The following is a 25,066-nucleotide window of genomic DNA, read 5'->3' as shown; positions in this document are numbered from 1 at the left end:
TTGTTCACTCTCAGTGCACAGGGGCTGTAAATCCTCAGTGGGTGACCAGGGAAACCAAGAGCTGGATGCCCCAATAAATCTCCCAGGGTGCTGGATCCCCGGCCTGGTTCAGGGGTGGCTCCGTGTGGTGGAAAAGTCTCTCCTCCAACCCGAGCTTCCAAAGAAAGGCTCAGCAGCCTCTTGTTGTTCGGTCTCAAGGCAGTTTATTTAAAGTTGTCTAAAAGATTTTCTTCTCTGGCTGCTGTGGTTTGCTCACAGCTCAGGCAGAGGCACACACACACCCTGACATCCTCTCTGACTCTGACTGCTTCTTCTCTACCCGCCCAGGGCTGCTGCTCTCTTTTATATGGTACATTACGTGTGACATGGTTACAGTTTTTCCCCAATGCCTATTACCTATATTAAATGGTGATTTTCTATCTTTTATATGGTACATTACGTGTTACATGGTTACAGTTTTTCCCCAATGCCTATTACCTATATTAAATGGTGCTTTTCTACTCTAAACCAATCTGAGAGTGCCAACACCACCAAGAACATGAAGGTAAGGAAGAAGAAAGAGGAAGAACAGGATCAGCCCACTTTTCTCCATCTTAGAACTTCTGACCCCCATGTACAAAGTAAAAACCCCCCTGTACAAGTGCTAAAATCCCCCTGTACAATACTAAAAAATTCTCTCCTCTACTTTGTAACTACCTCTATTACACTATCTAACCCTTTGTGACTGCTTGTTCCACCTTCAAAGTTGGTAACTCATTCCATGGCTCAAATTCAAAATCACAGCTGTTTCCAGCTGCCTGCCAGGGTCTAAAATGCTTCTGACCAAGGCCTGGAACCTCTAAAAATGTCTGCAGGGCATTTTGAGTTCCAACACCAGGTTGGCTGCTGCAGTGCTCTCTGAGAGCTGCAGGTTCCCAATGCAGCTGTGGGATAGAAAATAAAGCAGTGTATGCATTAAGGAAAAGAAGGGAAAATGGTTTTGGTGCCTTTAGTTAACAGGTTGCCTGGATCAGCTGCTGGGAAAGGCAGCAGAGGGTAAAGAGGATGACAGCCTTTGGAGCTTTCCCCTCCTTTGTGGTTAATCCAGCCTGGCTCACCAGGGCTTTGTGCCTTAAGCTGGAAGTGCTGGCAAAGCCCCTGCTGTGGTAGACCTGGGGTTCCACCCACACTGGGGCTTGGGGCGCTCCCTTGGACGTGACCTGGGGTCTGGGGACAGCAGGGGAGGGTCTGAGGAATCAGCACAATCCAGCCAGCACCCTGCAGTCTGCATGTTGCTCTTGGGCTGGGTCCAACCTCTCCTCACCTTTATGTGTAATATCCTCATTTGAAAGGGACCCACAAGGACCATGGAGTCCTGGCCTTGCACAGGACAGCCCCAAGAATCCCACCCCGTGCCTGACAGTGTTGTCCAAACACTTCTGGAACTCTGGCAGGCTTGCTGCTGTGACCACTTTCCTGGAGAGCCTGTTCCTTTTATCTTGCTCCAGCTCCAGGGAGGCTGAGAGAGGACAGGGAAGGACAGAGTGACACCCAGGAGCCAAACCCTTGTTATTGCACCAACACTTGCCAGCCAGTCCTGCACTGCAGCCCTCTGTGGCTGGTGCCTCCATGGGCCTGTCCATGCCAGGTGAGGCTCTTGCCCCATCACAGCAGTGCCTGGTGTCTCTTGCAGTGCAGTGAGGTTATTTTCAGAGCTTCTTGCTCCAGGTTGTGGCCTGTTTGCAAAGCTGGGAAAACTTCTGTGGGACCAGCAGGCCTCAGCATCACCACCTCAAAGGCAGAGAGGCAGAGTCTGACAGCCCCATGGTGCCCAGCCCAGCCTGACAGCTCTCACAGCTCTGCTGGGCTGCCAGGAGCTGCTGCTTGACTTATTTTCATTATTTATTACCGTTTTCCAAGTCTGCTCCTTCCCAGGAGTAATCCCAGTTCCGCTGTGTCAGCCAGGGGTGTGAAGGAGCCTGATTCTGTGTCAGTAGTGGCAGATGGTGACTGGTCAGATGCCAGCTCTGCTCTCATCTCTGTGCCTTAGCTCAGGCAGGTCTCCCCAGCCCTGTTTCCCACTTGGTCAGATGGGGCATTCACTCTTCACCTGCCTCTGGAATGAAGGATTCTTGGTGTCCCAGCCCACATGCTTTGGTTCAGAGCAGATACAGTGGAAAGCACATCCACATGGCAAGTTTGAGGCAGGTGTTGTCCAAGGCAGTTGTCATTCCTGCCTCTCCTCATCACTGGTCAGTCTCTGAGCCAGACTCCCTTTGGCTCTGGCTGTCTGGGAAGGACCAGAGCATGGATATATGGGGAATATTGTGGCTGTTGTGGCAAAGCCATGTCACAGAAAGCAACATCACATGCCCTAAGACACGTTCAAGGCAGAGTCATCTGTCATATTGGGGACACTTGTCTGAGACCACCCCAGTTCAGGGTGGCTCTGTGTGGTGGCAAAGTCTCTTCTCCTGCCCGTGTTTCCAAAGAAAATTCAGCAGTCTCTGTTGTCTGGTCTCAAGGTTGTTTATTGCAAGTTTTGTAAAAGATTTTCTTCTGGGGCTGCTGTGGTTTGCTCACAGCTCAGGCAGAGGCACACACACACCCTGACATCCTCTCTGACCCCGACTGCTTCTTCTCTCCCCACCAGGGCTGCTGCTGTCTTTTATATGGTACATTACGTGTGACATGGTTACAGTTTTTCCCCAATGTCTATTACCTATATTAAATGGTGCTTTTCTATCTTTTATATGGTACATTACGTGTGACATGGTTACAGTTTTTCCCAATGCCTATTACCTATATTAAATGGTGATTTTCTATCTTTTATATGGTACATTACGTGTTACATGGTTACAGTTTTTCCCCAATGCCTATTACCTGCATTAAATGGTGATTTTCTGCTCTAAACCAATCTGTGAGTGCCAACATCACCAAGAACATGGAGGTAAGGAAGGAGAAAGAGGGAGAACAGGGCAGGCCCAGATCCCTCCATCTTAAAACTTGTGACCCCCATATACAAAACAGAAATCCCCCTGTACAGGTCTTAAAACCCCCCTGTACAGCACTCAAAAATTCTTCCCTCTACTTTGTAACTACTTCTACTATAATATCTAAACTTTTGTGACTTGTTGTTCTTCCTCCAAGGTTGGTAAATCATTCCATGGTTCAAACCCAGAATCACAGCTGTTTCCAGCTGCCTGCCAGCGTCTCAAATGCTTCTGACCAGGGCCTGGAACCTCCAAAAATGTCTGAGGATCATTTTGAGTTCCAACAGACACTCAGTGAGTACCACCACCAGAAACCCCTGTAGAAACCCTCCAAGACCATAAAAGGGCTTCCAATAAGGCACGGATGCAAATGAGTTCTAGGAAAAGCTCTTTCTGGATTAGCTAGGACGTGTGCTGTAGGGAGTGTGTGGGATCATGATGGAATAAATAGCCTGTTATAAATGTCACAACACACCTGATTAGAGGAAATAATCCCTGGATGTCCAGCATGCTGAAAATAGAGAAAGCCTGCTTTCTAAGAGTACAATTTGTATTAGAAAGTTTGGTTTCTAGCCATTTTCAGTATCATGACCAGCAAGGAAAGACCTGCTGGTTCCCTGGGCCTCTTTTTGCTCCAAGTGACAGCTCCTCCTGGGCCCTATAGCCTTGGATGCTCCTTCCTCTTCTCATCTCCTGGCAAATCCTTCAGTGATGCGCTTACTGGCAGGCCCAAGATGCAGCTATTTGAATTCTGCCTTTTGTTTTTAACCAGGTTCATCTTCTTGCCCCTCCAGGCCATTGGTAATGCCCATGGAGGTGCTCCTGACCCCTCCTGCTGCCTCAGGCATCTGACTGCCACTTGCCCTGCTCACCCAGCCAACTGGCAGTCCCTTTGTTTCCAGTCTCCCTGGAACAAGCCTGGCCTTTTATTTCCTGGCTCTCTTCTGCCCTGCCAGCAGCTCTGGAGCTCCCTTGTCAAAGCAAGAGAGGAGAAGAGTTGTGCTCCACACACTGAGATGTGGCTGGCACTGGTGTGAGATGGGAAGCAGGCCTAGATTTGGCCATGTGGCCCAGATGTTTTGGGTTTGATTTATTTGTTGGCTACTTTTTCTGATGCCTGCTGCTCTGCTCTGGAGGATCTCAGCTTTTTGTTAGAAGAAAAACAAACAAACAAACAAACAAACAAACAAAAAACAAAGGGGAAAAAAGAAGAACAGAAAGTGTTGGAGGAAGCAGTGACATTTGGAAGTGTACATGAGGCAACATGGTGATGTTTGCTTCAGTCTGCTGAAAGCTTGAGACAACAGCTTGGAGGAGGATGGAGGATCTCCCTCTTGGCTGCCATCCCTTTCCTCTGCTGCATCCCCCCTTGGGCTGGGCTCACTCCTTTTGCTCTTCCCCCTGCAGCCACTAAGTGGGTGCTGGATGGCATTTGGATATTAACCAGACCTGAGGATTTCACTCAGTTTTGGGAGGGAGTTGTGCTGCACAGGCTTGAAATTTTTGGAGGAGCAGCCAAACTGGAGGAGCTTTGCAAGTCCTGCACACTCCTGGGCTGAGCATCCACCCACTGAACACTGAAGTGGTGCCTCAGCTTTGCATCCCAGTGAGGTGGAGTTGGGGACAGCATCATCAACTCAAACCTTGCACAGAAACAGGGTTTAACAGCTCCTTGCCTGCACTTCAACCTCTCTAATCAACCCAAGCATCCATCAGAGTGAGGCACAAGCTGAAAAATTCAGGTCCCAGTCCAAAATATGAATGTGCCAGCACTTGGGTGTGTAGTTCTGGAGCTGGAGTCTGACTCATTGGCAAATAAGGACCCTCTAAAACATGGATCAAGGTTCGAATTCCTGTCCTTCCAAAATTAAAGATTGAAGAAATTCTGAGAACTCGGTGTTTTGGTTCTGGGCCATCTAAGAGGGGTGAAGTGTGTGCTTAAGTGCTTTGTTGAACAGGAAGAGATTTGAGCACGTGCTTAATGTTATTAAGTGCTTAACTGTTTCTCTTGAATCAGCCCCCCCCCCCCCCCCCAAAAGCTTTTAAAGTCAATTCTAAACCCTTAGGCTGCATCTGAAAGGATTTGGAAAAGAAGTGGCTTCCAGATACTGCTGGGTGTTTGACTGCTGAGCTCTGCATTCCTGCTTTGAAGGCTGGTTCCTCTGAATCTGCTCTCCTTGCTACTCCAAACCATCTCCACAGCTTGTCCCTGCCAGCAGGTGACTGAGGAGAGAGCACAGAGGGTTATGGACATTTAACACAGGCCCTGGCACAACTCCTGGAGAAGCCTGGATGTCCTGCAGTTTCCATCAGTGATCCCAAGGCAGCGTGGTAACACCAGAGTTCAGTTTTACTGTAGCTCAGACCAAGAAAAAACTCACCTAGGATTCCTTCATTAAACATCTATTTGCTGTGTGAGCTGCATCTGTTTTTAAGGCACCTGCCTGAAGATAAAGGTTTACATTTATAAACTAAAATGTTTAAATTAAAAATAGGGGAAAAAAAAAAAAAGAGCAAAACTAAAACCAAAACAACTCTGTGGTGTCACCTGGTCTAGTGGAAGGTGTTCCTGCTCATGGCTGAGGGTTTGGAACTAGGTGAGTTTTAAGGTCCCTTCCAACCCAAGGCATTCTGTGATTCTGTGATGCTGTTGTGCTGGTCCAGCTGAAGAGACACTGCAGGCCTCCTGATGGCCTCTTTTGGGGCTTGTAACCAGCTTCCCCTCGTTGTGAGAGCCCCTGAAGTCAGGGTGGCTACAAGGAGTGGTTGACATGAGCAAAGCTGGCTCCTGTGGCTGAGAGTGATCCCAGGAATGCCACTGATCCCCCACCAACAGCAGAGAACTGAGAGTAGCTGCAGGCACTGGGCTTTGCAACCAGCACAGAGAAATGCTGGAAAGAAGGTGTCCCCAAAAATGTGCAGCAAGAGGATGTGAACCTCATCCCCTGAAACAGCCTTTTGGTGGCAAAAAAAGCTGGAGCTGTGTTTGAGAGGAGTGAGACTCCAGAAAATAAGTGGGAAAAATAGAACTTCTCCTGTTTTACAGGTAGAAGAGTATCTGAAACCAGGATGGAAATAGATGGAAAACTTATGCACAGATGAAAGGCTTGAAATGAAATACATTATGCATGAGACTAACAGTTGGAATCTGAGAAGCACTGGGAGGTAATCATCTGAAAAGTGGGAACAGTTCCGGGCAACAATACCAGCCTGTTGCAGGGGCACCCAAAAGGTTCCCAGGAACTGCCTTTGGAAGGAGCTGGAATTGCAGGGCTGGGGTGGCCTTCTCTGGACAAGCCAGACCCACTTTCCCCATGTCCTCTCCCAGCTCTGGAGGGCTCCTGGCTCACTCAGTGCTGTCCCATGACAAGCAGTGCCATATGAGAGAGGCTTTGACTGGCAACTTTGAAATGGAATAACATCCCCACTGCTGCCTTGCTGTTCCAGGCTGTTTTTCTATGAAGAAATAGTTGTGTCTGCACATCTGATGGCAGTGCAGCAAACAGTAATGTAAAGGGTGCACCGTGCCCTGAATGAACAGTTCAGCTGTGAGAATCAGATCAAAGTTTTTTTGGGCCAATAATTTCTGGAAATTGAAATGCCATTCTTTCCTCTTGCAGGTTTGCAAGAAGAATTGGGTTGATAGAAAATGCGTTCTTCCAGGACAAAAGCTTTCATTAGAGAAGATTAAAAATTGTTATTGCCTCTTATGCCAAGATTGATAAGAGGGTCAATACTGAAAAAAACCAAAAACCAGCAGAAATTCAGGTACCTCTGTGTGTCAGTTTGCACCTGACTTCAAACCCAGCCTTTCACAGAATCACTTAGGTTGGAAAAGACTTTTAAGGAGTCAGGCAAACATGAGGATGGAATGACACAACATAAAGGGAAGGATCTGCAGGAATAAATGTTCCCATGGCAGGGACCAGAGCTGCTCCCATCCTGCAAGGTGGGAGAAGAGTTGCACAGGTTTCTCAAAGGAGAATGGAGCTGACTTGTGGTCACCCTGCTAAAACCTGCAGTGACACCTTCCTTCTCTTAAGCCCAGCAAGAGGTCTGTGTTTGTTCTCCTCAGAGCAGTGGAAAAGGAACTTTTTCAGGCTAAATGATTTATGGTTTTGGGCTTTTTTAGTGGTTCCTTGACCTGCTGTTGTTATACACTAAAGAGACTTACTCCTGTTATTTCCTCTGAGTATTTTGCCCATCTCCAGGCTCCCATCACATGCCAGCTTCAGCTGAGGAGTTCCAAGGCCATCCAAAGAGCACAACTGCAGCCACCTGTGCCTTCTTCACAGTTTGAATGCAAATTGTACTGCAGGTTATGTCCTTTTTTCCCTGGAAAAGTTCCTTTTGTTGGGAATTTCTCCCAGGCTGTCTAAATCTCAAGCTGTAATTTAAGTCCCAGTGGCTGACTGTTCAGTTTAATAGGTATTCTTCCACGAAATCTGTGCTACTGAGGGCTGTCCCCAGCCCAGTGTGCTCAATGAACACTGGCAGCATGGGTGTGAGCAGGCATTAAACTAAGCAGAAGTTCATGCCTCCAAATTTAGGCACTTTAAAACATACATATGAAACCCAGTCCAGGACAAGAAAAGGAGTCAAAACACAAGAACATCAGACATGATATTGTAAGGATGATTGGAAATTAACTGGAGCAGAACTCAACTGATATTGTCTGCTTGGTGATGAGGGAAAAAACAAAGGGAGAAAGGAAGTGTCACTTGGAATAGTCCAGCTCTGACTTATTTGAAATGTCCATGAGCCTGAGGAGGGAATGCAGTCCCATCAGTTAGCATCAGGGCATGATGAATTAGGTGGTTTGCTGAAATGCTGGTGAAGTTTCTTTATGGTGAACAACGAGGGTGGCAGCTTCAAGCTCTGGTTCTTGTCATCTGTGAACACCAGTTTGTTGAACTCCATTTTCTCCCTCCCCTGTGCTGTCCTTATCAAACCTTCTCTTATCCTTAGAAAACAGGTTAAAATGGAGCTGATCTTGCCTGGCTTTCATAGAATCACAGAATGGTTAAGGTTGGAAAAGAGCTGTAAGATCTTCGAGTCCAACCACATACACAGCACCACTGTGTTCACCATAACCCATGTCCCCAAGTGCCACATCCACAATGCCTTTTGAGCACTTCCAGCACCCCATCTTGCCCTGAGCACCCTGTTCCAACACCTGACCACCCTGTCAGTGAAGAAATTATTCCCAATACCCTATCTAAACCTACCTTGGTGCAACCTGAGGCCATTTCCTATGGTCCTGCCTGGCTACAGCCTCCTTTGAGCTGGTTGGAGAGATTGAGAAGGTCACCCTTGAGTCTTTTCCACTTTTCCATCAAATTTTCTCACAGATCTTCCCCAATCAAGGGACTAGAAGCAAGTTTTGCATCACCTTTGCCAGTGTGACACCTGACAGGCACTGGGCATTGCTGAGCAGCAGTGACACCTCACTGGGCTTGGGGCTCACCACTCCTCCACAGGTTCTGCATCAAGTGGGTCTCTCATGGCCTTGGGGAGAAGCAGCACAGTGCTGGAGGCAGCAGTGGGTGATCCAAAATCAGCCCTTTTCCTGACACAACAGATGGGCTGCTGCTGTGAAAAGGAAATGAATGTCATTGCATGGCTTGCAGTCTGACAGGAATGTCTGGAGAAGCTCTAATGTTGCTTCCCCACGAGCAGCTGTTGTCTGCATCCTCTTCCATGGCCTCCTGGGTGACTTCTTATTTTGAAAACAGTCCATCTTTCCTTCCACATTCCTTCTGGATGGAGGTTTTTGCTGGAGGGTTTCCTGCTCTTGTCTCCCCATTCCTGCACAGCTCTGCTTTCTCAATAGTGCCAGTGCAACTGCTCACCCTTAAAAGTGGATCACTGAAATATCAGTAAAAAAGGAAAGAAGTTGTTATTTTGGGATTTTTTTTAGCTCACACCAGAATAGAGATCTGTTTTCCAGACACAGTCCCAGCACAGCTGGTGGAACAATGCTCTGCAGCAGAGGAACAGCAGAAAATGCCCAAATGAACAGTCTGGAGCAGGGAAGGGCAGTGCTGCCCTCGCTGGATCCATCACATCTCCTCCTCTCCTGCATCAGCTGAGGGGAGCTGGACCCTCACAGTGACCCCCTGGGAAATGGCTTTTGATGGGAGACCACAACCACAGCAGATGAGAGCCAGCCCTTGAGAAATTGGGCCCTTGAGGGACCTAATCAAGCTGGCAGGGGTTCCCAATGCAGCGGTTTTTGTCACAACAGCACAAACGTGGCAGTGTTTTGACAGGCTGGGGCAGTGCTTGTCATCTGAACACCGTGAGTTTGTGTTAAAGATTCTATTCCACTTTCCAAGGATCTGGCCTCTGCGCCTTGTTGACAGCAGGGAAATGTTTCAGTGCTGTACAAATGCAAGTAAATAAATGCAGAAGGTTGAAAATGCATTGTAGGTATGCTGCCGTTACCTAGCACCCAGAGAAATTAGTTTTGTTTGACAAAAAATGGAAACACCGCCAGGATATTTTGCTCCAGTTTAGCTTGTTTGCTAGAATTGTTTGTGGTTAGTAATGAGCACAAGGTTCACTTGTAATAATAATGTAACCATGGTAATACGATAACACAGGCTGATGCCAGGCTGATTTGCTGATAAGATTTATGCCCTATTATATTATCCAATGCAATTAAGAAATACTTGGACAATTAACATTAGAATAGATTAAAATAAAGGTTCAGACAGCTGTGGGTCTTAGGCATAGTCCCCAAGTGTTTGTGTCACCCTGCTGTGTTTCAATGAGCAAGGAAAGCATTTGCTTTTATTTCACCAAAAGGGAATTGTCATGTTCCTCATTTTTTCCAATTCCCTACACTCATTTTAGTGTGACGGGTCAGACATGAAAACCTAGGAAAAGCAACAAGTGTTAATTGGCCTCATTCAATCGAAATTGAATTTGATGATCAGCAGGGTGAAAGACGAATGTGTGGGTTGAGACGTGGGGGTTTGCTCCCAGTGGGAAGGAAATGACCGGGAGATGGGGGTCAGAATCTCTCACCCCTTGCCTGTGTGTTGGGAATTCACTGTGCCAACCACTGCTTTCCCAGGACTCCTTTTATATTGCCAGAGGCAGCTCTTCCTTTTCTTGTAAGCTCTGTGGGGCAGAGACCATCTCTTCATTCCTCATCTATGAATCCTGAAGGAACACAGCATTTCTACCACTTAATAACACAAGCACAAGAGATGAGGCAGGATAATCATAAGAGATGAACCATTTCATAACCGCCTCTGTAGCAGACAGAATTACATCTCTCATAACATCCTAGCAACAGAGCTCCTCAATCATCAGCTCTTCTCCTTACCTGCAGACATCTCACTGCCTCACTCCTTGCTGTTTTCACACTAGGTGGGGAAACTGGGATTATTTGTGGAGAATTTAATCTGAATACCCCAGTGGAGGGATAGCAGCTTTCCAAAGGAGTGAAAGAGCGAGTCCTTCAGCTGTTGCCATAAGCCAGGAGATGAATGAAAGACAGTATTGGACTCAGTTTGTTTTTATTTTTTTCATTTGAAAGTCCTATTATTCAGCCCTTGCTGAGAGTTTTGAGATGTTTGGTTTGCTGAGACAGAGGCCTCCAAAGGTCCAGTCAGAGCTAATATGGGGACTGGGGCCTCTCTCTTCTCTCAGATTGGTTTTATATTGGGATGATTGCTGCAGTGTAACTGAGAGGGGAGAAACCAATCTCAGTCTCTTGTTCCTCATGTGCTTAAAATTCCCATTTTACCAAAGGATGGTACCTGCCCCTTTCTCCATCTTCTCACCTTATTGTCCCTGTCTTGCTGCTCATGAGCCCTTCATTTTGCTGTTTTCTGAGGGGCTTCCTGAGTAAATTCAAAGGCCAGTGTTTTATGCTCATTCTCTTTGCTCTTTCTGCTGTCTTCATACCTTGCCTTTCCAGGCTCTCTCCTCCTTTGTCTCCATGACCTACACTCTGCTGAGCTGCATCCTACTCTCAAAGGGTCTCTGTGGCCCTCCCCTCCCTTGTTTTGTCTTAGGTGATGCCTTGATTTCCTTCTATTAGTCATATAAATTGTCATTTCTTGCTGGCTGCTCAGTTGCACATCTCCTCCCATGCTGTCCAGCCTCCCCTGTCCCACTGCTTCCTCTATAGGGAAAAACCTCAGTTTCTCTCCATCAGAGCCTCCTTCCCTTCCTCTTTGCTGATCCTATAACCACACGGTCAGTCTGGTTCACTAGAAGGTGTGTTCCTATGTGATGTAGGGAGTTGACTGTCCTGGCAGCTCCTGTGTTTCTTTTCCTTTTCTCTTCCTCCATGGAACTAATGCACTGTGAAGGATGAACACAGAAATGTCAGTAGAGAGTGCTGGAGGCAGCACCTTATACTCCTCGGAGTGGAAGAGGTGACTTGGGAGAGAGGAATCAGGCTGAAATCTACAAGATGATAAGTGGCAAAATAAAATAAAATAAAATAAAGACAGAAAGACAGATTTTATTCAGCTGTATTTTATTTTGGAAGTGATGTACACATTTTACAGTGCACAACAGCTCAGAAGGAGCTGAAATAGCTTTGCATAAATATTGCATGAAGCTTTGTGTGCAAACACATACGAGGCACAGAGCTATATGCAAAACCTGGCTACAAAGGGTGAAGGAAAATGTGGAAGCCTTTAATTCCATATCTGGAGAGTCCCTTGGAAAAGTAGCATTGTATTGCAATACGAGTTTCAGCATCAACACGCTCAGGGATGCTGTGAGCCAAAATCCATGCAAGAGGGAAAGCCATGGAGAGGATTTTTAGGTCAGCAAGAGTGGCCTAAATGCTGTGGGGCAGGGGTTGAACCTACTTCTGGGCCTTTTATGGGCCCAGATACATAAAAGGAGTAGAGAGACAGAGGTCCAGCATGTGGCTTCTTTTTATTTCCAGTTTTTCCTAGCAACCTCAGGTGACCTGGGATGATGTGGAGAGACCCTTTGAAAAGTCACTCCCAATTCAAACTAAAAGATGACCATAGATGCCCTGCACTGCCACAGCTGTGGGCTGAAGCTGCAAAAAAAACAGAGCTGGCTTTAGCTCCAACCATCCTCTGAACATGTGCCCTCACCTGCATCTGGGCCAGGATTTGGGCTGGTTTTAAGCTGCAAGAGGAAGTGGATGTCCTTTTTTGAAAGCACTTTACAGTGATTTAAGAAGTCTGTGCAGTAAGGATTTTGCCAGCTGTGGGCTCTCAGGACAAGGACCCACCAGGTAAAGCAGGGGTATGGCACACCACTATGTGTTGTGTGGTGCAAGGGAGTGAGGAGCCAAATTCCATCTGAGGCCATCCAGTACCACAAACATTCATAATCTTCTGATGGATAGTGAGAAAGAGCATTCATTATGCTCATAATGTCCATGAGAGCTGCTGTACAGTGGGCTCACATTTTCCCAAAAAAAACCCCCATATTGTGGAGGACTCCCTCAATGCTTGTTTCCTCCTCTTCCATTTTCTCCCCTTAGTACATGTCTGCAACTAAATTTTCACTGTATTTTGAAACTAACATTTTCTTTTTTTTTTCCCTTCAGCATCTGCATTCCACTCTCCGCCTCTTTCCACCACATGCCCATTGAAAACCTAATTGCAGATCCTTTGCTGCAATTAGTCTGCGTGCTGCTGCAAAGTTCATTTCATTATGGCTTTTTTGGACTGCTTTACTCACACAGGCTTTGAAGCAACTCCTCAGCAGTGCTTTGATCCTGCTGCCCTTGGGTCAGCACCCCAGTGTGGAGGGCAGCACCCCAGTGCAAGGATTTCCACATTCTCTTCTGCTTTCCACCTCTCCCTCTCCTTACACCCTCATCTCTTCATACCTGGACTTTTTTTCCCCCCAGATGCATCATTTTCGCTCCTGGTCTGTTTAAACAGTGCTTGACTTTAAACTGACAGAGGGCAGGTTTAGATTAGGAATTAGGAAAAAATTCTTTGCTGTGAGGATGTGAGACACAGGTTGCCCAGAGAAGCTGTGGATGCTCCATCCCTGGCAGCTTGCTAGGCCAGCTTGGACAGGGCTTGGAGCAGCCAGGTCTAGCGGAGGTGTCCCTGCCCATGGCACGGGGCAGTTGGAAGGAGGTGTTTTTTAATATCCCAACTCAAACAGTTCTGCGATTCTATAATAATAATAATAATAATAATAATAAGAAGAAGAAGAAGAAGAAGAAGAAGAATTCCATCATCACTCTCTGATGGTCTGTAACTACGCCGTGCAGGGCTCCAGAGGTCACGGACGGAGTTTTTGGGAAGGTCAGCGGTTTGCACTCCCGCATCCTCCACCTTCCCGCACCCCGCGGCGAGAGGTGAGAGGAGGAGGAGGAGGAAGAAGATGAAGAAGCAGCGATGCGACCACGGGCGTGGATCCGCGGCCGGGCGGGGAGGAAGGCGGGCAGGAGGGAGGGAGGAAGGCGGGCTGGAGGCGGGCGGTGGGCGGGCAGGAGGGGCGGCAGCAGCCGGGGAGGCAGCCGGGCGCCCCGCGGACCATTCGCGCCCGGCGGCGGCGGCGGCGGCAGCGCGGGGCTCGGCGCGGTGCCCCCGCGGGCAGGGCTGGCAGCGGCGGCCGCCCCCTCCCCGGCGATGAAGGCGAGCCCCGTGGCGAGCGCCGCGGCGGCGGCGGGGCCGGGGCAGGCGGCGGGGGGACCCGCGGGGGCGCCGCGGGAGCCCGATGCGCGCTGGCGGGAGAAGGGCGAAGCGGAGGCGGAGCGGCAGCGCACCCGGGAGCGGCTGGAGGCCACGCTGGCCGGGCTGGGCGAGCTGGAGTACCTGCGGCAGCGGCAGGAGCTGCTGGTGAAGAGCCTCCTGCTGCGGCGGCCGGCGGGAGCGGGACCCGGGGCGCAGGGCGGCCGCGGGGAGCCGGCGGGAGAGGGGCCGCCGCCGCGCAGCCTGGAGGAGAAGTTCCTGGAGGAGAACATCCTCCTCCTGCGGAGGCAGCTGGTGAGCGGGGGCGGGGGGCGCCGCGGGATGCCGGTGGTGAACGCCGCGGGATGCGGGCGGGGAGCGCCGGGGATGCGGGCGGGGAGCGCCGGGGGATGCGGGCGGGGAGCGCCGGGGGATGCGCGGCCGCTCGGTGCCCCCGTGTCGGTGTGACCGGCGGGTTCTGCCCGCGGAGAGGCGAGAAGGGAGCCGGGAGCCCCCGCGGGCGGCACCCCCGGGCCGCTGTCAGCCCGCCCGGCGCGCAGGTGAGGCGGCGGGCCGGTGACAGCTCGGAGGTGGACGGGTCGTGCCGGTGGCCGCACAGTTCCCGTCGGGTCCCGGAGCCAGGCCGGCGGTGCCGCTTCCATTCATGGCAAGAGAGGCGCCGCCGTTGCCATGAATGGAAGTTGGGAGCCGGCTCCCGGGTCCAGCCCCGAGAGGAGGCAGCGGGCGCTCGGGCACCGGCAGGAGCGGGCCCGTGAAGAAGGGATGCTTTTGTTGGAGGACGCGCTTTGGAGCTGGTGTGGGAAGAGATGGAGGGCGGCATGAAGCGGCAGATCATTTTTCAATGAAAATAGCGTACAGCTGTGCCTGGCGCTCTTTGTGCGCGGCTCAGCATTTGCTTTCACCCGGGGAGAAGTTGGATTGCGTGATTTATTTCCCTGATTTTTTTTCTTTCTTTTCCCCACCCCCCGTTTTTCCTCCTTTCTTTTTTTTTTTTTTTTTTTTTTCTTATTACCCTTTTGGTTTAGTCAGGTTAGGGTTATTTCCCTTTTAAAAAGATAAAAAGAAATTATGTTTTCTGCTGAAAAGGGGCTGGCTAGCAGCCGAGAGACGTAGTGAAGGACCACGGAATCATTACTCAAAAAAAAAAAAAAGTCGGAGATTTGTGGTAGCGCTTTAATTTGTGCACTTGACATTGCAGATTGGAACCAGATGCGGAGCTGACTGGGGGAGGGGGCGCTGGTGGCAGTAGGTGGCGCAGCGAAGTCATCCCTTGAACCCACCACCTCCTCCAGCCTGGCTGCCAGCCAGCCCTGCCTCCCGCAGGAATGGGGGAGAAGCCTTGGGATCACCCCTTTGCTTCTCCAAAGGATGGCCTTAAACGCCAGCACATCTTCAGCCAGTGCTTGCCAGTGCTTTTCGCATTTGCTCTCCCTTTGCTCAAGGCCAGGCTGGACAGGGATCTGAGCAACCTGGTCTAGTGGAAGTTGTCCCTGCCCATGGCAAGGAGGTTGGAACGAGATGGTCTCTAGGGTTCCTTCCAGCCCAAACCCTTATATGATTCTATGACTGGTCCACTCCCTGGAAAAGATTATCCTGGATTTAATGGGCTCAGAACTAGTCCAGCTATGAGCATCAAACTCATTGAATGTATCAGAGCACCCCTGGGTGCCAGTCAAGTGATGCACTCAAAGAAGCAAAAGTGGATGTACCTTCCTCCTGCCTCCTCCCCTTTCTCCAAAGCCAGAACAATTAAAGGGTATGAAGCTGAACAGATGATGGATAAGCAACATTATAATGCACAGGGGGAAACTGATTGTGTTGACCGTGGGTTAATGAGTGCCTTGCAAAATAATTTCTTATTGCTTATTTTATGCCATCAAATTACCTTCATAAATAGCCTTAAAATTTGTCTTGCAGCAATTTCATACAATTATAATGGGAGAAGAGGAAGAATTACTCTTCCTTCCTGCTGCACTGCAAAACTAATAAAAGGGCTGTGATCCCAGCCCTGGGAATCTTGCTCTCTGGATGGTGGACTCGAAGCTCATAATGTGCAGCAGAACAAGGCGGTTCCCACAGCACAGGCACTTGTTGGCAGAGCTGTTTGGTGCCATTGTGTGAGCAGATGTGATCTCTGAGTAACACCAGTGTGGTGGGGAACGTGCCCTGCTAGGCTGGCACGGCCGTCCTTGCCCGTTCCATGTGCACAGGTCTGCTTGGGCCGTATCACACAATCCAGCTTTGTTCTTCCAGCTGTGGTCAGCACAGCCCCTTGGTCTTCCTGAGCTGTGGAACATGCTCCTCATGCAAAACTGGCTGGAGCAGGCTGGGATGAAGTGCCTGGATAATTTTGCACTGAAGTATTTATCCAGAGAATCCATCTAAAATGTCAGGGCTTTGTTCGGTTTTTATATAAAAGAATATCGACGAGGTGTTTCACAAGGCTCAGACAGAGAAGTCTGTTGGTCCCTGGGACTCCTTCACATCTGCCCCACTGAAGGAGCTGATGTTCTTTGTCCTCTTCTTTTGCAGAACTGCTTGAGGAGGAGGGATGCTGGGTTATTAAATCAGTTGCAAGAGCTGGATAAGCAAATAAGTGATCTCCGCCTGGACGTGGAAAAAACGACAGATGAACACCTGGAGACAGACAGTCGTCCAAGTTCAGGTAAGGGCAGTGCTCAGCAAAATGCAGCCTCCCTTGGGACCTGGAATTAAACTGGCTGTAGATTTTAGTGCTGGAGTTGTCAGTACTGCAGCAGTAAATGTCTACATCTCGTTCACACTCTGATAATTAATTCCTACTAACAGAGTTCACTGACCACTGGAAAGGCTGCTGTTTGCTTCTTTCAGAGGAGCATTTCAAGCTTAATTAGATTTTTAGTGTTTTGGGCATTTGTTTTTTCAAGGCCACCCTCACATTAGTTTGAAAAATTCTAATTGTCCTATATATTAGGGAGGAGGCTGAAGGAAAAATGGTGAAAAGAAGCACCACCATCAGGAAGAAGATATTAAAAGTGGCCATACAGCCAGAAGGGAGCATGGAATCAAACAATTCAATCCTCCAAATACTGAATTTCATCTAATTCTAACTGTGTTAAAGCCAGTAAGTGGTATTTAACTATGGGGAGCCTTTCCTAGAGGCCCCTAGACTTGTTCTGAACACACTAAAATGTGGAGAATCCTCCAAGTAGCAATTGTTGAAGGCGTTGCTGATTTCTAGTCTGACTCTGACTCGTTCCAGCACTGATATTTTTATATCCTTTTCTCCCCTAAAGAAAGGTCTTTTCTTCCTCTTGGAGGTGCTATACAGTATAATTCCTGGCTTTTATTTGATGAGCTAAACAGGTCAAGTTCTTGAAGTCATTCATTTTAAGGCATTTTTCCAAGCTCCTAAATAGCTTGGTGGCCTCTTTCCAATTTTTAGCTTTGTTTTAAGCACACTGGATTCAAGCACTGGGCTCACCATTCCAGTGTTTCTTACCAGAGCCATGTAGACTGCTGAAGTCATTTCCCTGCTGCTATTCATTAGCCTCTTTGTACATCCAACAATCTCATTAGCTGTTTTTTTTTTTTTTTTTGCCATATCATTAAGCTTGATTGAGCTCCTTTTCCACGCTGACTAAGCCCTTTCTAGGATTATTGTTTTCCAGGATGCATCCCCATTGTGTAGGCATGCTCTGCATTCCTTATTCCTAAACATACAATTTAAATTTTGGTTGTGGTGTGTCATATTAACTTGAGTGGTCCCAGTTTACCAGGAAATTTAATTTGATGTGTCTGCACATTATTTGCCATTTTTCTTCCTTCCTGTCATGCACAAATATTATGTTTATCTCCAGAACTTTGAGGAAAGTAATGGATAGCACTGGGCCCAACACTTTTGTAGTTAAGTAATAGTTGGAGAGTATGTCTTGGAAGTATAACACTCTATTAAATGAGTGAGCTGCCAAACACAGCCTGGATCCTTGTTGCTAAAATCTGAAAATCCTTGTAAAGGTTAGAACCCCAACCCTTGTAAAGTTAAAAAAAAAATCCATATGCTAAGATAAGTTCTGGTATTTTAAGTGCTTTACTTTTAAACAGAGTAATTTCATGGCAATAAGGATATTACTAAATTGTTGGCTGTTTTTGGGGTGACTGAATGAAATCCCATAACTACTTGTGTTGGAGTAAGCCAACTCAAACACTTGACTGCCTTTCTAGGGACACAAATAGTAACTTTGTGTAGACATAACTAATATAAATCCAAACTCTTATTTTTATAGGGTTTTATGAGCTGAGTGATGGAGCTTCTGGATCGCTTTCCAATTCATCTAACTCTGTCTTCAGTGAGTGTTTATCCAGTTGCCATTCTAGCACTTGCTTTTGCAGCCCTTTGGAGGCAACACTGAATATCTCAGATGGACGCCCTAAATCTGCAGGTATAGTAAAAGCAGGTCGAGTACACCCTACTCCAGGAGGTGGCTTTGGCTTTGGAAATACTGCCTCAGGAGTACCTGGGTTGGATTAACCCTTCTTCCTTTCATGTGCCATGTTATGCTCTGAAAAGATCCCAGTGCCTCTCACATACATGGGTCATAAGGCAGGGCTGTTTGCCCTCCACTGCTCCAGCTCTGCACATGAATATGTCACTCTAAATACGTACAAATGGCATGTGAAGATCTGACAGCTGCTCTACCCAGCAGAGGGCAGTGGTACCTGTACACAGAAACACATCAATCGGCTGATTTCTCTTGCTTTAGAAAATTATTTTAAGTGAATAGCAATAATTAACGATAGCTCTTAGCCATGTCAGCATTAAAGTCACAGAGTAAGGAGCTGGCTACAGGTTTTAGGGGTCAGGGTACATATGTTTAAGCAGTAATTTTGTCAATTCTGATGGTCCTTGACCCCCGGGTGAGCATGGTGAGGTGTGTTCTGTATTTATATAGTATAGACAGATAGACATCATGAACAGGCCAGGTACATTTTGTCTCTTTGGCAAAGAGCTGTGAACTTTCCTTGGACACCAGTCTGAAGATGCAAGCCTTGATTTGTGGGATGGTTCAATAGGAAAGCCTCCTCTGTTCTCCAGAAGAGACTCTTCAATAGGGCTGTTGTGATCCAGTGTTACTGACTGCAGACATTTTCTAAAGGTTTAGCTCATTCTGGGCTGAGGAGGATGATTCCAACCACAGTATTTCCACTTTGCATTCTGCTCTTTAAGGTTAACTTACAGTGATTTGTTGTGAATCAAGGGCAGAATAATTCATGCTCTTCTGTTTCTGAACTGGGAAAATGCAGCCTGGAATACATTCATTCTGAGATGCTGACAAGTCCTCTAAGTTTTCCTGTGAGCAGTTTGAGGTAATTTAATGCTCCCTGTTGTAAGGTATATGTGATCTTCATGGGCCATACATTAAAAAAAGGAAAAAACCCACACAAGGAATTGCAGCTGATTGCATTGCTCTTTTTTCTGTATCCACCACAGAAACCTAAAGCTCTCATTATTGAGAGCTCATAAGTGACAGTCTCACTTTTGGGGATGAAGTTTCACAAACTAACAAATTTCAAAAATATCTTTTTGCCAACATTCCTTGAAGCCAACATAGAGTATAGGAAATGTAGGAAAACTGAGAGATTATCTGGAGGAAGTTTATGGTCTTAACTTCCCTGTTCTTCCTCTCCTGCTCACACAGGAACATCATCTCTATCAGCAAATTTCACCAATGCCCATGAGACCTCTTTGAAATAAGCCTTAGATAAGTGATGAGCGCTGAGCATTCCAATTGGAGTACCCTGGCTGAAGTTTCCAGCCCAAGGGCAGAAAACAGGACTGGCAGAGGATCATTTAGATTGTACCCCCACCCAAGAAGACAAGAGCAACTTAAGCTTAAAAAATAATAATAATCTTGGGTGTTTGGGTGGAAGACCTGCTCTTAAGGTTGCTTGCCTCTCCAGTAAGCTCCTTAGCCATTAAATCTGACTCATGCATCGTGAAACGCACTGGATTTCTCTGGCAGACCTCTCTTTGCAGAGCCAAGGCTAGGATGTCAGCTGGATTGACCTGCACTCCTTGTACTTGTGTGAAAACATGAACCTATTTCCCATTCTTTAACCCCTTATCATTAAAAAGGAGCATCTGTTATTATTATTAGCATTGCTATAAATATTATTATAATAATTGTAGTAACAATAATAAAAAAACCAATAAAATTAAGTCTGGATTTTTTTTTCCTGACCCGAGAAATGCTTGAAAAAATCCAGAAGTGAAATTCATCAATAAGCTACAAGGATTAATTGTTCTTTTGTCTGTATTTTTTATGTTTCTCTTTGCATTTAAAATTCATATGTGCTGAGGCCTGCAGAGAGTTTCACAGGTGACTGTGTAACAAATAAAGAAACCCTTGCAGACTTCTGGGTGGCTTGAAAGGAAGATAGGAAGATCTTAACAACCTGGGCACAGGTTTGAAACCAATGTACACATTCTCATTAAGGCTGTGATTTTTATTGTTTTAACCATGTAGTCCTAGTGGGGTAAATCCCACATAGATGCAGTGACAGGGAGACCCACAGAAGGATAATGCTGCTTTTTGTGTTGCTTGAACAGCACCCCTGGCTGCAAAATTGCTGCTGCTGTAGTTAAAGCTTTGCATCGCGTGCCTAGATGGACCGGCGTCCTTGGCAGCACATTAAAAACGTAGCACAGCTGTCCCTGGCAGGCTCTCTAAACTCTCCTAAAATGCCTTTCAGATCTCATAGGCTGGATGGACTATAATAAGGAAGGCCAGCATGAGGACCAGACCGCAGGCTCTGTCTGTCGCTCTTTATCCACACCGCACTCAAATTCCCTCGATGTCGTTGCAGATGTACATCCCAAGTACCAGTGCGATCTGGTGTCTAAAAACGGGAACGACATCTACCGCTACCCCAGCCCGCTCCACGCCGTGGCTGTGCAGAGCCCCATGTTCCTTCTCCCCGTGACTGAGAACCCCCAGCGAGAAGAGGAGAGGCTGGCTTGCGATATGAGTGACGTTTGCACCCCATCCGAAACGGACTCGGGACAATCCGCCAGCGCCTTCCCCCCGCAGAGCTCCTGGCCGGCTCCGTGCCCTTCCACCAGCAAGAGGATAGACAGCTACATCTTAAGCCTGGTTCAGAAAAAGACTCACGCAGTAAGGACTAACAAACCCCGGACGAGTCTCAACGCCGATGCCACCAAAGGGATCTTGAGGCATGGGAGCATGTGCGTCCGGCAGCCGGCAGCGATGGTGGCCCACGGCAACGTGGTGAACCTGAAGAGCTCCAAGCCGGTGTGTTTGCCTCCCGGTGGGGCCCCTGCTCCGGACCACACGGCTCCCTCCCCGCTAAAGCAGAGGCCCAGGGAGCCGGCTGGGGAGCAGCTGGAGGGTAGGAAGGCTCCTTTGCCGGCAGCTTTCCCACCCAGCACAACAACGGAGCTCCAGAGCAAGCACCTGCCCCGGGGCGTCAAACCAGCACCGCCGGAGCTCGGCCGCAGCACCGCGGCCGCGGCCGGGGATGCCCCCAAGGAGAACGGCCAGCTCTTTGCTGCATCTCCCAAAGAGACCCCAGGGAAGGCGGTGGTGCTGCAGCCAGAGAACAGGGTCAGCCAGCCTCCCAAAAAGATCCTGTTGAAGAGCAGCTTGCAGGCAGCTCGCTCCTCGTCACCGGCTGTCGAGGAGAGGCCTGCGCTGGATTTCAAAAGCGAGGGCTCTTCCTCGCAGAGCCTGGATGATGGGCTGCTGGTGAACGCCCAGTACATCCCGGCCCAGCAGCAAAGCATGAAGCTTCACAAAGGCACCCGGAACGTCAAGATTTTGAAAAGCTCCGCGTTGAAACACAGGTCCCACCTTGCCAACGGGGTGGAAAACAGCTCGCAGACCTTGAGGGAGAAAGCCAAACTGGTCGGCAAGAAGTGCCGCTTTCCTGAGGAATTGGATACAAATAAGAAACTGAAAAAGCCCTCGTCGCGGGGGAAGAGAGGCGGCGGGCTGCCGCTGGAGCCGAGCCTCCCGGGCCGGCAGGCCGGCCTGCACCGATCCGCCCTCCGCTCCCACGGGCACGGCCGGGAGGTTGTGGTGGCCAAGCCCAAACACAAGCGTGCCGACTACCGCCGCTGGAAGTCCTCGGCCGAGATCTCCTACGAGGAGGCCCTGCGGAGGGCAAGGAGGAACCGGCGGGAGGGCGTGGGGGTCTACTCACAGGTGCCCCTGCCCTACGTCAGCCCCTACGCCTACGTGGCCAGCGACTCGGAGTACTCGGCCGAGTGCGAGTCCTTGTTCCACTCCACCGTGGTGGACACGAGCGAGGACGAGCAGAGCAACTACACCACGAACTGCTTTGGAGACAGCGAGTCAAGCCTGAGCGAGGTGGAGTTCGTAGGGGAGAGCACGACCACCAGCGACTCTGATGAGAGCGGGGGCCTGATTTGGTCCCAGTTTGTCCAGACACTCCCCATCCAAACGGTCACGGCGCCGGAGCTGCATGAAAATGCGGCCAAGGCCTTTGTCAAAATCAAAGCCTCCCATAACCTCAAGAAGAAGATCCTCCGCTTTCGGTCAGGCTCCCTGAAGCTCATGACGACCGTCTAGTGAGGTGACTTGGTGGAATGTATCTGCTTCTGCTTTTGGAAGCAAGGTGCTTTTTTTTGTACATATTCCCACAGATTTTTTTTTTTTTTAATACAAATATTTAAAACTTAAGGTAAATTATGTCACTTGTCTTCAGAACTTGGGTGGATACTAGTGCCTTTTATGTGGAAATAAAAGACCGTTACACTTGTTTAAAAAAACCCAACAACACAACACTGCCATTTCAGTGGTGAGCAGCCTCCAGCGCGTGGTGTTAGAAGGCTTTGAGAAAAGGCTAAAATGTTTCTGGGAATGGATCTTCCTTGACTAGTTTGTCCACTTTTGGGTCTTATACAGGATATCAACACCTTAGGGTCATAAGTTTGTAGGGAATAAAGGGGAGGGAGTGAGGGTGGTTCTTTATGGTTTTGCTTGTCCCTTTCTGCTGCTGCTGTTGCCACATCTTGAACTTTTTCCTTCTGATACTCTGGTCTGTTTTTTTTTTTTTTTTCTTTTCTTGTTGATTCTCTTCTTGAAACTCACTCCTGTCCTCCCCCAGCCTTCCCCACCAGGAAAGGGCTCCTGTTCAATCTGTGTCCGAGGTTAAGTCGCCTTCCCTGGAGTGCACTCTGCTCCAATCTCCTGGGAGTCCCACTGCGGATGGTGGTGGTGTCCAGAGTAAACTGCAGCTGGAGCAGCTGACCAAGGCTTAGTAACTTCATTATATTGTGTAAAACTGCTTTTGAAAAAGAAAAAAAAATCCATATGCATGTCACGTGCATGAGTATCAGTAGTTTTAATATTCCTGTTGATGTCCAATTTACTGTACATCATCAATGGCTGTTTTTATATATATATATATATATATATCATTGTGTAAATTAATATAACACATCTTACGCTGTAATAAACAGTCTGTTTTAATACTTTTTAAAGTTTGTTACATTGGTGCAGACCCAGTCAGTGCTTTTATATTGGTGTTCTCACCACTTAGATGTCTCCTGATGTGACCTAATAACATTCCTTGCAAGAAAAAAAGGGGCAAGTGTAAAATGCTGCTGTGGATGTGACTTGTGCATTGAGGGAATTGGCTTGTTACAGCTTCTCTTGTTCTTCTCGTGGCTTGCATTTTTCCAGGGGCAAGGTGGGATTTAGGGGCTCAGAGGCATCTTGAGGCATCAGGTTGTTGCTGATGGACAGCTCATGTTTCAGAGCAGATGGAAGCAGAACATTAATCCTGCTCTCTGTCTGGGTTCTTGCAGACTTTGGTTAGTAGAGCACAGGGGCAGATGGTTGGTTTCTGATACCAAATCGATCTGTGGGACACAACAGGTGTCCCCATGGAACGTCCACTAAGTGAATCCCCAAGAGCTGTGTGCTCTGGGAGCTGGGCTGGGTTGAGGAGAGCGTAGGCTGCCTGCCCATGGTGCCCTTTGTAGCTGTTGGCTCTGTTACAGCCCTAGCAGGGTCATGGAACTGGGCCACCCACTGGAATCTGTCTCAGGTTTTCCCATGGGACTGGAGGGGAGTCTGGCAGCAAAGGAGAAAGGAGCCCTCCTCTCCGTAGGCAGCACTGCTTCCATTCACAACAAAAGCTTTGCAGCTGCCTGGTGGGAAGCTTGGAGGTTTTGGGCAGGTTGAGCTGGTTGCTGCAGGTTCATCTTCTGCTTTGGCATCCACAAAGCAATGGACAAACAACTGGAGTGGGTGCTGTGGCTGGTGTGGATTTCAGGGATGTGTGTGCAGCCTGTCCATTCTGTAGCAAGGTCTGAGCAGAGCTTTCCTTTGTGGTTCCTCTGTGTCCTTCCTGCTGTCACCCACCTGAAAGGCAGAGCAGGTTTTTTTCCCCCAGGTTTCCTTGCATCACAAATGTGGGAAGGAAGGATCCACTCAGAATTAAACATCTCAGGGAGCAGCGTCTGAGACAGTGGGAACACTTTTCCTAAGAGACACATTTTATTTTTTAATCTGCAGCATAGGAAATTCCTATTTATAATGTCGCATACTATTATTTTCCTATTTGTGGTTTGTTTGTTTGTTTTATAAGGAGTAGAAAATCAGTTTCTGTAAGGGTTTTGCAGTACATCACCAGGCTGTGGATTGAGTGACCCAGAAAGTCCTTGCACTTCCCCCTCCCATGAAACAGCAAAAGCTGTAACTCCCTTTATCTGCTCAAAGCTCTCCTGTTACTTTATACATGGAAAGGCAGCCTGTACATATATATATTTGTATATATATGTGTGTGTGTGTGTATGTATAAAAAAATTATACATTGGTTTAGAATTATTAATTCAGAAATTGCTGGACAAAGGCTGCCACTACAGAGAGGGGAGAGAAGTAATGTTTGTTGTTAAATATGGCATTACTGAGGCTAAGCAACAGCTTAGAACCATCCCATTAATAACTGATGTGTGTTACATCAAACAAAGGGAATGTCTTGTGGAAGCTGGTAGTTTCTTTCCTAGAAGATCTCTTAATCATGCCACGTAATCTCTCTTTGAGCGAGAAAAACGTGCAAATCCCTGTAAATCTCCTCAAAGGTGTGGAAGAGCAGCAGAGAGGATCCTCAGCCGTGCACTCCCTCTGGCTGTAAAGGAGCTGCTGGTGGAAGGACAAACCAACGCCCAGTAGCATTGGGATGATGAGTTTTTAATTGCAGTGCTATAGCAGATTGCCTTGTACTGAGTGAGGGAGGCTGGCTTTCAAAAGTGAGCTGCTGAATGGTTTCTTTTCAGATAATTGAGTAAAAAAAGAAAATAAAATAACCACCTAAATATTGCTAAGACTGGATCAGCTGCAGCCACTCTATTCTGCAGCTCTCTTGTTGAATAGCTTAATACCAGACTTGGAAATGGGCTGA

At 48.1% G+C, this 25,066-nt stretch overlaps 2 protein-coding genes across 7 annotated transcripts in view; both read left to right on the top strand.

Moving 5' to 3' along the window:
* The window catches only part of KIAA0586 (KIAA0586 ortholog), a 101,882-nt gene extending 98,730 nt beyond the window's left edge, over positions 1–3,152 (top strand). Inside the window, exon 31 of the mRNA XM_085580953.1 lies at positions 3,130–3,152. Coding sequence (XP_085437079.1) covers positions 3,130–3,137 — 8 coding nt within the window. The 3' untranslated portion in view covers positions 3,138–3,152. The remainder of the gene's footprint in view (positions 1–3,129) is intronic.
* A 10,395-nt stretch (positions 3,153–13,547) lies between these two features.
* DACT1 (dishevelled binding antagonist of beta catenin 1) lies at positions 13,548–23,135 on the top strand. 6 transcript variants are annotated; one of them, XM_085580967.1, is made up of 5 exons: positions 13,549–13,930; positions 16,169–16,301; positions 17,902–18,057; positions 20,483–22,273; positions 22,766–22,981. In XM_085580967.1, exons 1-4 carry the CDS (start codon positions 13,574–13,576, stop codon positions 22,225–22,227), a joined length of 2,391 nt encoding a protein of 796 aa, XP_085437093.1. In that variant the 5' UTR covers positions 13,549–13,573; the 3' UTR covers positions 22,228–22,273; positions 22,766–22,981. The 6 variants fall into 6 exon arrangements, with proteins under 6 accessions (XP_085437094.1, XP_085437093.1, XP_085437091.1 ...); XM_021547024.3 differs by having other exon boundaries at positions 13,550–13,930; positions 20,369–22,273; XM_085580968.1 differs by having other exon boundaries at positions 13,548–13,930; positions 17,902–17,964; positions 20,483–22,981.
* Positions 23,136–25,066: the final 1,931 nt, after the last annotated feature.

Source organism: Lonchura striata, chromosome 5 (genome assembly GCF_050655825.1).
Source record: "Lonchura striata isolate lonStrDom1 chromosome 5, ASM5065582v1, whole genome shotgun sequence".
Taxonomy (NCBI): domain Eukaryota; kingdom Metazoa; phylum Chordata; class Aves; order Passeriformes; family Estrildidae; genus Lonchura; species Lonchura striata.
The sequence above is the reverse complement of the archived record's forward strand: the minus strand, read 5'-3'. Positions and strand labels throughout refer to the sequence as shown.

Excerpts from the sequence above, each read along its gene's own strand:
- DACT1 (XM_021547023.3), top strand. The coding sequence starts at position 13,574 with ATGAAGGCGAGCCCCGTGGCGAGCGCCGCGGCGGCGGCGGGGCCGGGG. Across the intron at positions 16,302-17,901 it reads AGACAGTCGTCCAAGTTCAG|GGTTTTATGAGCTGAGTGAT; the intron begins GTAAGGGCAGTG and ends TTATTTTTATAG. Across the intron at positions 18,058-20,368 it reads TGGACGCCCTAAATCTGCAG|ATCTCATAGGCTGGATGGAC; the intron begins GTATAGTAAAAG and ends AATGCCTTTCAG.